General features: G+C 40.1%; 2 protein-coding genes across 4 annotated transcripts in view; one reads left to right on the plus strand and one right to left on the minus strand.

Annotated features, from left to right (window-relative positions):
• Flo2 (flotillin-2) overlaps window positions 1–11,886 on the plus strand; it is a 151,034-nt gene that overhangs the window by 63,838 nt on the left and 75,310 nt on the right. The window lies entirely within an intron of this gene.
• On the minus strand, window positions 723–11,831 carry LOC143174374 (glucose dehydrogenase [FAD, quinone]). Of its 2 annotated transcripts, XM_076365956.1 has the most exons (6): window positions 10,419–11,831; window positions 8,170–8,756; window positions 7,357–7,727; window positions 5,218–5,382; window positions 3,807–3,959; window positions 764–3,615 (listed from the first exon to the last, which is right to left on the minus strand). In XM_076365956.1, exons 2-6 carry the CDS (start codon window positions 8,651–8,653, stop codon window positions 2,329–2,331), a joined length of 2,460 nt encoding a protein of 819 aa, XP_076222071.1. In that variant the 5' UTR covers window positions 8,654–8,756; window positions 10,419–11,831; the 3' UTR covers window positions 764–2,328. The 2 variants fall into 2 exon arrangements, with proteins under 2 accessions (XP_076222072.1, XP_076222071.1); XM_076365957.1 differs by lacking the exons at window positions 7,357–7,727; window positions 8,170–8,756; window positions 10,419–11,831 and adding an exon at window positions 6,859–6,943 and having other exon boundaries at window positions 723–3,615; window positions 5,218–5,369.

The raw sequence follows: 11,886 nt of genomic DNA on the forward strand, positions 1-11,886 counted from the left end.
TTAATCCAATTCTCGATTGCCCCAATAATGGCGACTGAGTCCGTTTAAGCGGACGTAGCGATAAAAAATGTGTTTCTCGGGAAAGAGTATTTTCAGAATCAGTAATATTGATAACGATGTTCCATGAAAATATAACGAATACTTTGAATCATCGCTTTGAATAGCATACCTTCTTTTCCAATAAAAAAATCCTAATAATTAAAATACGAAATATGGTATTTTTACAAGATTGATTCAAATGAATAATCTAATTTTTTGTCGTTTGTTTCAGGTAAGATCGAATGATCAACAGATGCTAGCCATTTTTCATTACTGGAAGCAAAGGTAATTTCAATTTTTAGTCTTCGAAATCGATCATCATCCCATGATCAATATAGAATTCTGTTGTCCCCTAAAATATTAATTAAAAATCAGTTTTCCTAAAGACATGAATTTTCTCAATTTTTTTTTTTCAACTGCATTGGCTTCTGAGCGATCTAATTGTAATTATGAACTCCGAGACACAGTGTAGTGCGATGCGCATGCTACGAGCGAATCCTGACGATAGGCAACACTCCATGCGTGGAAGTCGCGTGGAAATAGATTGCCTATCGCCAACAACGAGGGAAAAAGTATAACAGGGAAAAAGAAATAATAGCTTTTCCATCTAGAATTACAAATTGAAAACAGAGAACTTAAAACTCAATCAACAAAGTATGAATAAATATTTTGTTCTGTTGCTTACGATATTTAGTTACTTACAGTATTATTTTTTTAATTTTTTAGTTACTTACAATATTATTTTTACTTACACTAGATTTACGGAACCCGTCAATTCGACGCATACTGAATTCTTTAAACATTATTTAACAGCAGTTTAAGTAGATTTTGATTCGCGCAATTACGCGAATACACGTCTTAATACTCTAATTTTTAAGCTGCAATTTTCGCGATCTACATAAAGACGCAGATTTCTAGAACCAGTGGAATGATGGAATCACTTGAGAATTCAGTGCATAATTAAATCTTTTCCGGAGAAAACGTGTAATGCTTTAAACAATCTACATCTACAATTGATTGAATTCAGCATATTTTTGCGTGCCATTACTTTCAGTGAAACTTCCATTACGCGACGGGACGTACAGTACCGGAAACGGTCGATCCCAACAATAATATTTTCTCGTTGCAAACTTTCTTTGCGGTGATCGTCGTGTGTGTTACCTACGACAATGCTCTCCCGGCCCCTGAATTACATTGACCTACTGATGCTACTTGCTAGAGTCATTTAGTATTAAACGGTTTTCTTATGTAATTATTCCACGCACTTGCAGGAATATCTCACTGTTATTTCTCTCTTTAATATTCAATTCTGTGGATACGTAACAGGAATTCTATACACATTTCTTTTCTTGCTTTTATTACTTTGGACGGTATATATTGAATACATTTTCATTGCTTTCTTTAACCTTTTGCACTCGACAATATTTTTCATTAAAAATATTCATTACTTTCTGATTAAATATTAACGATACTCTTCGCAACTAACACAATTGACTATCTACAATCTATCTACGCAAGGTTTAATATTGAATTGAAAGTTTAATAAGTTTGCTGCGTCGAATCAGGTGGCGACTGTAAGGCGCCCGTCGAGTTCAAAGGGTTAATAGAATCATACATCTTTTTGCATTGAGCGTTGGTATCATATTCCAGATTTTCACGCATTTATAATGTACAGCGATCTACAAAAGCTCGTAATATATAGGGATTATTTACTTCGGTTACGATTAAAAGCAGTAATGGGAAATTGTTTTCTTATTGTTCGACAATACTGCGTTTATAAATCCTCTTTGACGCGTTTAATGCAGCGACTAAAAATGTAATTACTAACAACACGAAGTTAAGCCACGTCGAATTCGAACTACCTAAATGTTGTCCCTATCACATCGCTATGGTACGCCACTGGCATGCTTGATTTCTACAAGTGGGACACATAACCTAAAACTAAGAATTCCTAATCTATTAAAAATCATTCACTGGCACTACAATATTCCACCCATCGTCTTTAACCAAGCGACAATTAACCAGATTAAAAGGAACCGAATTACAAAAAGCATATTCTTCCTCCATCAAGCTTTCCAATAGACCAAAAACTAAAATTATTTTCTATTTAGTACCGCTACCTCTGAAATCTCCGCGAAACGTCTTCAAAAAATCACCTAGAAATCAGAATACTGATTCTGACTAATCAGAATCAAAATATTCTTATCCCACGGAGATCAAGATTCCACCTGCAATCGATCGCGAAATACTACTGCTCGTTATGCATAGTCAAAACAATGGAGCATTGTCTCATCCGAAGAACCATTCCTCCTTGATCATGTCGCTCGCCTTCTCAGCGATCATAATAGTCGGCGCGTTCGTGTTGCCCCTAACGATCGTCGGCATGACGGAGGCGTCGACCACCCTCAAGCCGAGGACCCCGTGCACTCTGAGCGTGGGGTCCACCACAGCCTCCTGGTCCCACTTCGGCCCCATCTTGCAAGTGCCGACCGGATGGTAGATCGTCGCGGTGTACTCCATCATGACGCACTTCCAGTAGTCCCTGCTCGCGAACGGCAGGTGCCTGCAAGCTGGCACAGGCGTGTCGACCAAGCGCAGTCCGTGTTCCTGAAAGGACCTCGTGTGGAACAGGTTCAGAGCAGCCTCTATGCCGTCCACCATGACGTCGGCGTCAGGATAAGCGGTGAAGTATCGGGGGTAAATCAGCGGCGGGCCCCAAAGCGGGTCCGTGTCGTTCAGCAGCAGGAATCCTCGGCTTCTAGGCCTGAGCAGGATGGGTCTAACATTGAAGGCGTCGTAGTACGACAGAGGCTCGACGGCGGTTTCCCCGAAACCCGCGGGATCGTCGACGAAGTCCATCTCGTTGCTGGCGTCGAAGCTAAACTGAAGATCAGGCACGCCGTGGATGTGTTCGTACATGGTTCGCAGGAAGACTCCGCAGCTGAGGGGCCCAGTCGCCGACGGGGGACCCATCTGGGTCTTGCGATAGAAGAACACGTCCTCTATCTTCTGCCGGTTGTTCTTGCTCGTCGAGGTTTTGTTCAGGGCTACCACCAAACCGTCCATCGTCACGTGGTCCTGCAGGTTCCTGCCTACCGGTAGGTCCCTGACGACCTTGATCCCGTGCTGACGCAAGTGCCGAGCCGGACCGATGCCGGACAGCATCAGGATCTTCGGCGAGTTTATGGCGCCCGCCGAGAGGATCACTTCCTTTCTCGCCAGCGCCGTTTTGATGACTCCCGTCGCCGTTGAGACGTATTCCACCCCTATCGCTCGCTTCGTCGCGTCGTCTATGAGGATCCTGGTGACGTGCGCTTGCGTCTCGATCGTTAGGTTCCTGCGTTTGCGGCGGATGGGCCTGATGAACGCGCCGTTCGTGCTCTGACGCATTCCGTGGACCGACGTCATCTGCAGCTGCATCACGCCCAGCTGGTCCTCCGCGTTGGCGTCCACGCGAGCGTGGCCCAGCTCGCGCCACGCTTCCATCAGGATCTCCGCGTTCGGGTCGGTGTAGGGAAATCGCTCGACGTTCTGGTAGCCGCCCTGATGGTGGTAGAAGGGGTTCTCCTTCACCACCTGCAAGAGAAGGCGCGATAAACGAGCAAATGGAACTTCCTTTCAAGTATAATAGTTGATTACAGTGGAATAATATTTACTTTGAATTCGAACGAACTGAGTAATATTTGTTAAATCAAGTTGAAAGTTCACCACGAGTCTCTCTCGTTGTTGTAGGGCAAGGGGTTAATTAAATGTTTTCAGTGCTTTACCTCTGGATCCTCGTTGTTTTCGGATTTAAGGAAATACGGTAATACTTCTTCGTAACTCCATCCGTAATTCCCTTCCTCGGCCCACTCGTCGTAATCCTTGGGATTTCCACGGATGTAGATCATGTAATTAATTGTGCTGGAGCCTCCCATTACCTGCGAACGATTAGATTTCTGTGCGAAACGTAGTGTTACGATAGTAATTTTTTTTCGATATTTCTCAAATTAAAAGTTATTTTATTTCAATATTTCCCAAATTGACGCGTTGTGCAAGGTGTAATATTAACCCTTTGCACTCGAGAGGTGACACTCAGTCACTCGATTTGACACAGTGAAAATATAGAATGTGATATTTAATATTAAACTTTGTATAACATTGGAATAAAACAGCTTTGTTCCTCAATGTCCTGGTGATTTTCGAATTAGTCTCGTCGTCTTCGCCTCGTAAATAAATGGTAAATATTTCTAGTAACATCTGAGTGCAAAGGGTTAATTACTACTAATATCACAGTAATATATCCATTTCTCCTATAGAAATATAAATCATTACGGAAGAATTCAAGTGTACGAAACAGTTTTTACTTATCTCGTAACGTTTCAAATTAAATGTAGCAAACGAATTTTTTATGCAAAAAAACGTAACGTAATTTTGTTGTCATCAAAGCTCAACGTTTAAAATAAATGCGTAGCTCATTATTAAAGTAGAATTAATTTTCTGTTCGAACTAGTAATTAATGGTGAAATCACTCTGTGTAGCACAGGTGCGGAAGACACGAATGACAAGGCGTCAAGCCTCGTGATGTGCCTTATCTAACTTGAAACCATTGCATTCGCTGCCACTTTTTTTTTCTATGTTCGTGTTCAGCTGACAGTGCGATCGATCGAAGTCACCAGGAAAAAACCAATGAGAATAATGGTGTGACATAGTAACCGGGTTTGAATGACATACAACGTGGCGCACGATTATTCCTCGTTTTTTCCAAGAATATAAACATTAAATGAATTATGGTAACAGTGTTTGTTTATTGTACTCGAGCATGTTTCTTATCTTTCGGTAATAATATTAAATATAGAGACAGACATTAGTGATATTAATGTTCTTTAGATTCAATTTATTTTCATTTGTTGTTATTTCTATCATAGAAATGATTGGCAACTTCATTGCATTATTGGTTTCATAACATTCACGATTTTGATGTCATTTAGAAATTTCAGTTTCCACCTTATATTTCATTTCATTCAAAATATAAAAGATTTTGCATATCGAAACTTTCGAATATCTTTTTCCCCCATCGTATGTGAATCATGGAATCGAAATATAAACGCTTCGTAATAACAGCTGCAATTGTGATCGTAGAGTGAACAGAATAATCGTTGTTGGGACGGTTAAATAATGAATGTCGCGAGTACCCACTTTACCCCTTGCCCATGCACAGCCGCCGCCTCTTCTCGATCGACACGAGTGTTGTTCAGGTTGCGTGCGATACATCCAATCGATGTTGCTGGCTTGCAGCATCGAAGCGAACGCCGGAATATCCGCTACCTCTGGCTCCTCTATGCCGGCTTCTAGCAACAGTATCTAAAAATTCATTAAATATTGGTAACGTTTCCATAGAACAATTTCAAATGCATAAAACTACAATTTCATCGAGTTAGAAAACGATATTCCATGTTTCAGGAAATCTTTAATCACGAAATTTCACCTAAAAATAAAATCTATAATACAAGAGATTCAACCGACGAAACGGTGAAACGCGAATCTTTGTTTCCAGAGTAATCGATGAAATTTCCGATTGTTTCGATTTAATTTCGATTTCATTTTCACCCGCAACACGTAATCCAATAGACGGACTTCGATTTCGCGACATGTTTAATGGCCGGGAAGCCTCAGAATAATCATAACATGGCCACACACGATCTTGTGTTCCGTGACCCGTTTCAACGAAGCCCCGGCTACCGCTCGACTTTTCACAGAAGGGATTATCGATTTTCTTATCCTCTTTTCCTAGTAAAAAGAGATCGCGTTATTCTCATTGAAAAAATTACACGATCCCTTTAGTGTAACACGAATAAAAGAAAGTTTATTCAATTGTGTCGACAACGTTATCGTAAAACTGTATTTATCATCGATCGTGTCGCCTCGGTTCGAAAGTAATAATTTAATTATAATTAATTTAAAGTTAAGTCGAATACGCGCGTAAAAACTTGTCTCTTGGTACTCTTCGCCGTCGAATCGATAAGCTTCCGTATTATCACGTATCAAAAATATATCGTATTATATATTTTCGCCAAGTTGAGATTCCACTTTTGTTTATGGTATGGAAAATACGAGAGCCGCGGATGATTGAAATTTCGTGAAACATTGATTCTTCGTATTTTTGTCCGCTCTTTGCCGCTTGATCGCGCTCGGTTGGATCCGTTTTATTCTCCCGCGAAAGGGACACGCTTTAAACTGGTTCACCCAGAAAAATTGTTAGTCATCTATTCACGGTGCACCGTCGCGGGGCCCATAAAATCGGACCAATTTCGCCTCCACGCGTCGTAAAAACACATTCCTTCTGCCCGGAATCTTACTTTCCAAGCGCCATTATAATTTCACGTTCACTTTTAACTTAAGCGAAATTCAGGACAGCACGGGCGTCATATTCCGTTAATATCCGATCCTTACCGTACAATTTATTTATTTATTTCGTAATTCATTTATTTGTCGTATCAGTTTATTCTGAGTTCCTTATGTAGCGCATCGAATTGTTTAGTTGAATTGCATTATTATCGCAGGATTTTGCTGAACGTCAGCATATTAGATAGCATTTTTTATAATGTAGAAATTGTTTATAATATAGTAATTCAGTGTGTTAAATGTAACTATATCATCCGTATTTGTTTAGTTTATTTTGCTGAATGTCAGCATATTATATGGATCATTCTTCGAGATCAAATGATGTAACAGATATTTACTTCTTGTCAGAAATTTTCTTTAGGAACACCTAAGAAAAGAATTCTAGAGATCTAGAATTCTATTTCTTAGTTCCAATTCTAAAGAAAAGACTTTTACTTATATATATTCTTTTTAGGTATGCTGAAGTGAAGTACATCAGAGAACACAATTAGAAAGTATACATTGTCTCCGTGATACCGATAAGAACCGCTGAAGTTCTAAACTTCTACTACCAATGTTTTACACGGAATTCACTTTCCTTCGAGTTACGTTCTAAGGATTAGAGATTATGAAATCGCGTGCCATAATTCAATTAGTAGCCATTTAAACAGCGAACTTCCACGGAAACGTTGATATTTACGAAGATAGCTGATTAAAAGAACTCGAAAAATAACGAAAGAAGGATTAATCGTTTAATATTTGATAATCAAAGGTATTATATAATATCTATTATCAAATATTAAACGATTAATTTTATTAATTATAATTTTTTTAATTCTTTTCTCGTTATTCTTGGAGTTCCTTTTAATCAGCTGTTATCTTGGTAAATATCAACGTTTCCGTGGACATTATTCTCTCTTTTACAAAGCGTTAAGAAATTATAACAACAAATACCTTCCAATTTGTAATCTCGCTCAGTCTGTTGGCAAGAACGCAGCCAGCGGATCCAGCTCCCACTATAATAAAATCGTACTCATCCGAAAAAAGGTTAGTGGTATCCGAAAAATAATTTGCATCGCGAACGTTCGCCGTGTTCTTTGGTTGCACTCTCGTGTTCTCGACGATGTTCACGTTATCGTGATCGGTTACTCGGACTGCTTGTCCAAGGATGCTATTCAATAGAGCGTCGTATGAATGATGACTCTGTTCAGTAGTCAGACTATCCTGCTGCGGTTGCAACTGCAAGTTCGTCCCAAAGTTTGGTAACAGATAAGGAATCGCGGCAAACGATCTTGTGTCACTCTGCGGTACGGTGCGAAATTGATCTGCAAAAAGACACGTGATATTCATAAAGAACATTAGCGTATCTCCGAAAGTTATGAAAAGCAAGGTTTAATCGACCGAAATTCAATCAGCTGCAAACAGGCTAAGAAATCTATTCAATTACCATCATTAAATCTCGAAAAGCTACAAGGCGCGAAGATCAAATCCTATCCAGAAAACCGCTCTAAAACCGACAAACACACTTTCCAATTTATCATTACCAAACAACGTTCAGTATGCAAATATCTTAACATTAGAACTACCCCACAAAAAAAGGACTACAAACAGCAATAAAGACCATAAAGATACAGCAAATCAAACTTCCGATAAACGTCCGTTTCCATCCGACAATTCCTGTCGCGAGAAACATGCCGAGGTCCGTGCGCGCAGCAACGGAACATGCAAAACTCCGCTCGATACATGCAAAACTCGGAATTGATTTACCTTCCGTTAGAAGAAAGTCCTCGTAAACTTTCGACGCGGCGCTCGTTCCTCGGCCGTAAACTCCCGTCCGCGGATGGACGCTGTAAACCCCAGCGAGGCCCGTATTAATGGCGGCGCCGCTTTCCTTGCTTTCATCCTCGAGGCCGGCGGAGAAGAACGGCTCGCACCCGGACCGTGAACTATAAACGCAGGATGACGATTTCGATGACGGCGGATCATCGAGCAGAATGTTCCCCGTTGTCCGATGACCCGGTCTACTTCCTCCCCGAAGTTCTTCGACGTTCCCAGCGATTCCTCCGCGTCCGTCGAGCGTGATTTCCCACGGCGAGCTCGACGATTTCGTCTCGTGAAACGCGGATTGATCTTTCGAGTGCCCGAACAAACGGGCGACGAACGCTAAGAATACGAACGCAGGTGGTTGGCAGGTGGAGACCGTGGAATGAGGCGCGCAGAGGCTGCTTAGGTCGGGAGGAGCCCACGACATGATTTTTCGATCGGTTTTTTAGGGGTCGAAGGTGAACTTGTCGATTGCTCTCGATTTCAGTTGTTTGAATGTTGGAGACGAACTTGGAATTTCTGGAATGAATCTGTGATAGTTTTTGTCATTAGGATTATCGAAAGATGACATCTTGAATTCGAGTGCACTTCCGTGTTCAGTTTTGCTTATGGAAGTGATTGGTTTGATAATGCTGTTTATTTATCAACGTTCATTCTAAGAAATACATTTACGGTTTATAGAGATTTGTAAGATTGTGAATTACTAAAGATGTGTTTCTTTTAACGTCGACAAAAAATTCTGAAAGCGAGGCATTTACATTACAATTTTACAGTGTTTCTTACGCGACAGTTGCCGTTATAGGCCACCGATTCAGGAGTGCTGACACAGGCAAACATTTAAATGAATAGAACTGGTTATTTGCAATAGTCATTGTAGTAAATTGCAATCTACGTTGTAGTATCGCTTCAGTCCCTGGTTTTCTGTAGTTTCAAAGCTTTACCGTTCACTATTAGTTATGTGTTAATTAAATAAGCTCAGATATAGGCTAGAAATAATAGTAAAATATGTGCAAATAGGAGACTAAAAATAGCAATTACATAAGATCAAATAGGAAAAAGAAAAAGAAGAATAATGATCGAATGCAATGTAATAAAAGTTTATGCGGATTTACATTCATTAAGAAGAATTTAATGAAAAAAAGATCGTAGAAACTTTCTATTTCTTCGCTACTGATTTTCTTCAAAAATGAAAGGAAACTTTAGCAGGTTTCATTACGATTTATATTGTATACATTTCTGAATATTGTTAATACTGCAAACGCACGGAGCACAGCAGTTTTTACATTGCTACTTCACATTTAATTGTACAAAGAATGATTACGTTATCGCGTTGAAAAATAGTGAGATTAGTTCGCTTTCACTTCCGCCTGCTTACTTATCGTTTCCAGCATTAAGTCTTAGCGCACTGCATAAATTCCAGGATTTCACAACATAAAGCGAAACATCTGTGTATTTTCTTCTATCCGACGTGGTTCGATAAACGTGCTTAATGAACGCGTCTAATGTCCCAAACATGCAAGAATGATGTTTGCTTACGGAAATTACATAATTACTACGCTGTATTGTGTGCTAATTGGATCAAGAACTGTACAGCACACTCTATTTCCGATGCTTCGCAATTAATTAATTTTGAAAACATTCAGTTTTTATTAGAACGAGTATCAGCACCAAAGACAGTCTTCCGATCGAAATTTCTCAAACTGCGAATGACTGTACACTCTCAATAATAAAAAAGTACATGCAAATGATAACCATGAATACTTGCAACACACACACACACTTGACGGAAGTATTAAAAGACTAGGAAACTCAAAAAAGAAGCCAGTGCGCAAACTTAAGCAGCCTATTACCATATTACATTGAGAAACATTAGGTCATCTCCTAAATAACGTCATCACTCATCTTACTGCAAAATATGAATGCTTATATTTTACGTTCGATCGTCGATCTGTCGACTAATAGTTGCTACTATGAAACAAATCCATAAGAAACGACATTTATAGCATGACCTAATAATTAGATATTTTGTAAAGTAGCCCTAACTATTACCACGTCACACTGAAAAATATTAGGTCACCCCCAAATGGTATAATTTTTCATATTAACTTCTATCGCAGAAGACGAACACTTAATCGCAGGATGACCTAATAGCGAGATATCCCGGAAAACGAGGCTTGAAAAAACAGTCTTACCGCCAACAGCTATCTTCCCCCGCGAGCAGATTTCATTTATCAATTTCGTGGAACAGTCGTTTGCTCACACCGTCACAAAAGACATCGCCGATCACGACACCCCCGAGAAACGACGAACAACCCGAAACGTAAACGTAATTGATCTATTCCCCGGTATTCCACAGCATCGCCGTAACTCGAGCAACTTCGATACCCGCCGACGCAGAAATGCATCGGTCCCGAATCTCGTCGAGACCGCAGATCCCTGTCGCGGATATCCTCGGCCATTGACAGTCGGACGAGGGGGACAGCGGCTGGCTACCTGTTCAAACTCGAGCAGAACGCGACCGGTGCCGTCGTGTACCGGAACTGAATTACCTTTCGTCCCTTTTTACACCGGGGACGCGAAGTGAACGTGTTCACCGGGTGGAAACAAAGATTATCTTCGTCGGGTGTTCGATTAACCCTTTGACGACTGTCGACATTTCGGAGAGATGAGATTTTCATATTTGGAAGGCTGAGTTGCTGACAAATGATTTAGTTACTCGAACAGCAAGAGATCAGTACGCAGCTTCCTCTTTTTTCTATTATTTGAGCAATCGATATGTAATTTAGCTTCATCTGCTGGAGGTTATTTATATGTCAAGGAATCGTTCGCAAAGGGTTAATTTAATTGCGAGATCGAGTTATTCCCTTTCCTTCTCCAAGCGAAGCCGGTCCTGCTCCTATCCCTATTTTCTTAGCACACTATATATATATATATATATATATATATATATATATATATATATATATATAGTTATTTAGTTCATTCGAATTCAAAGTAAATATTATTCCTCTGTGATCAACTATTACACTTAAAAGGAAATATAGACAACTCTTTTCCCAATAAATTATTAATGACAAAGTAGCCGTATCGATCAGAGTTGAGAAAGACATCATAGGTCAAGGGGTTAATTTACGTGAGTTCAAGAGGCACACGTTTATTGAAGCATTCAACAAGAATAAGTAGACGCTAGCATGCAATGCGCCATTTGTAATCATCCACCTGCAATGGCCACCTCTGGATTAAAGATATCGGGAAGGCCGAATCTTGCCAAATTCATCTTCAACGATAAGAACAATAATGGAGCACGTTCGATGTTATCTCGTTGATCTCGTCCGAATTGAATTGTTATTTGTTTCGCGAAATGATAAGGCGTGCGTTGCACAACCCGTTTCTGTAATCGCCACAGGAATGAATTCTTTTTCCGTTCTCCCGTGATTTGTATCGAGCTTAACCTTCTTCTAGACATTTATCTCTATTAATTTGAACGCAAAGCCTCTACCATGGGTCTCGTTACAAGACAAGCAGCTAATGCCTCGTAAAATGCAACCCCCAAGGACAAGTGAACGTGAGAATTTACTCTCCTCGCGAGAACGCTACGGACCACCATATGAGGACCGAAAAAAAACCAAAGTATTTCAAACAAGCGTAACTATGAAATAT

The sequence above is a fragment of the Nomia melanderi genome, chromosome 3 (genome assembly GCF_051020985.1).
Source record: "Nomia melanderi isolate GNS246 chromosome 3, iyNomMela1, whole genome shotgun sequence".
Lineage (NCBI taxonomy): Eukaryota > Metazoa > Arthropoda > Insecta > Hymenoptera > Halictidae > Nomia > Nomia melanderi.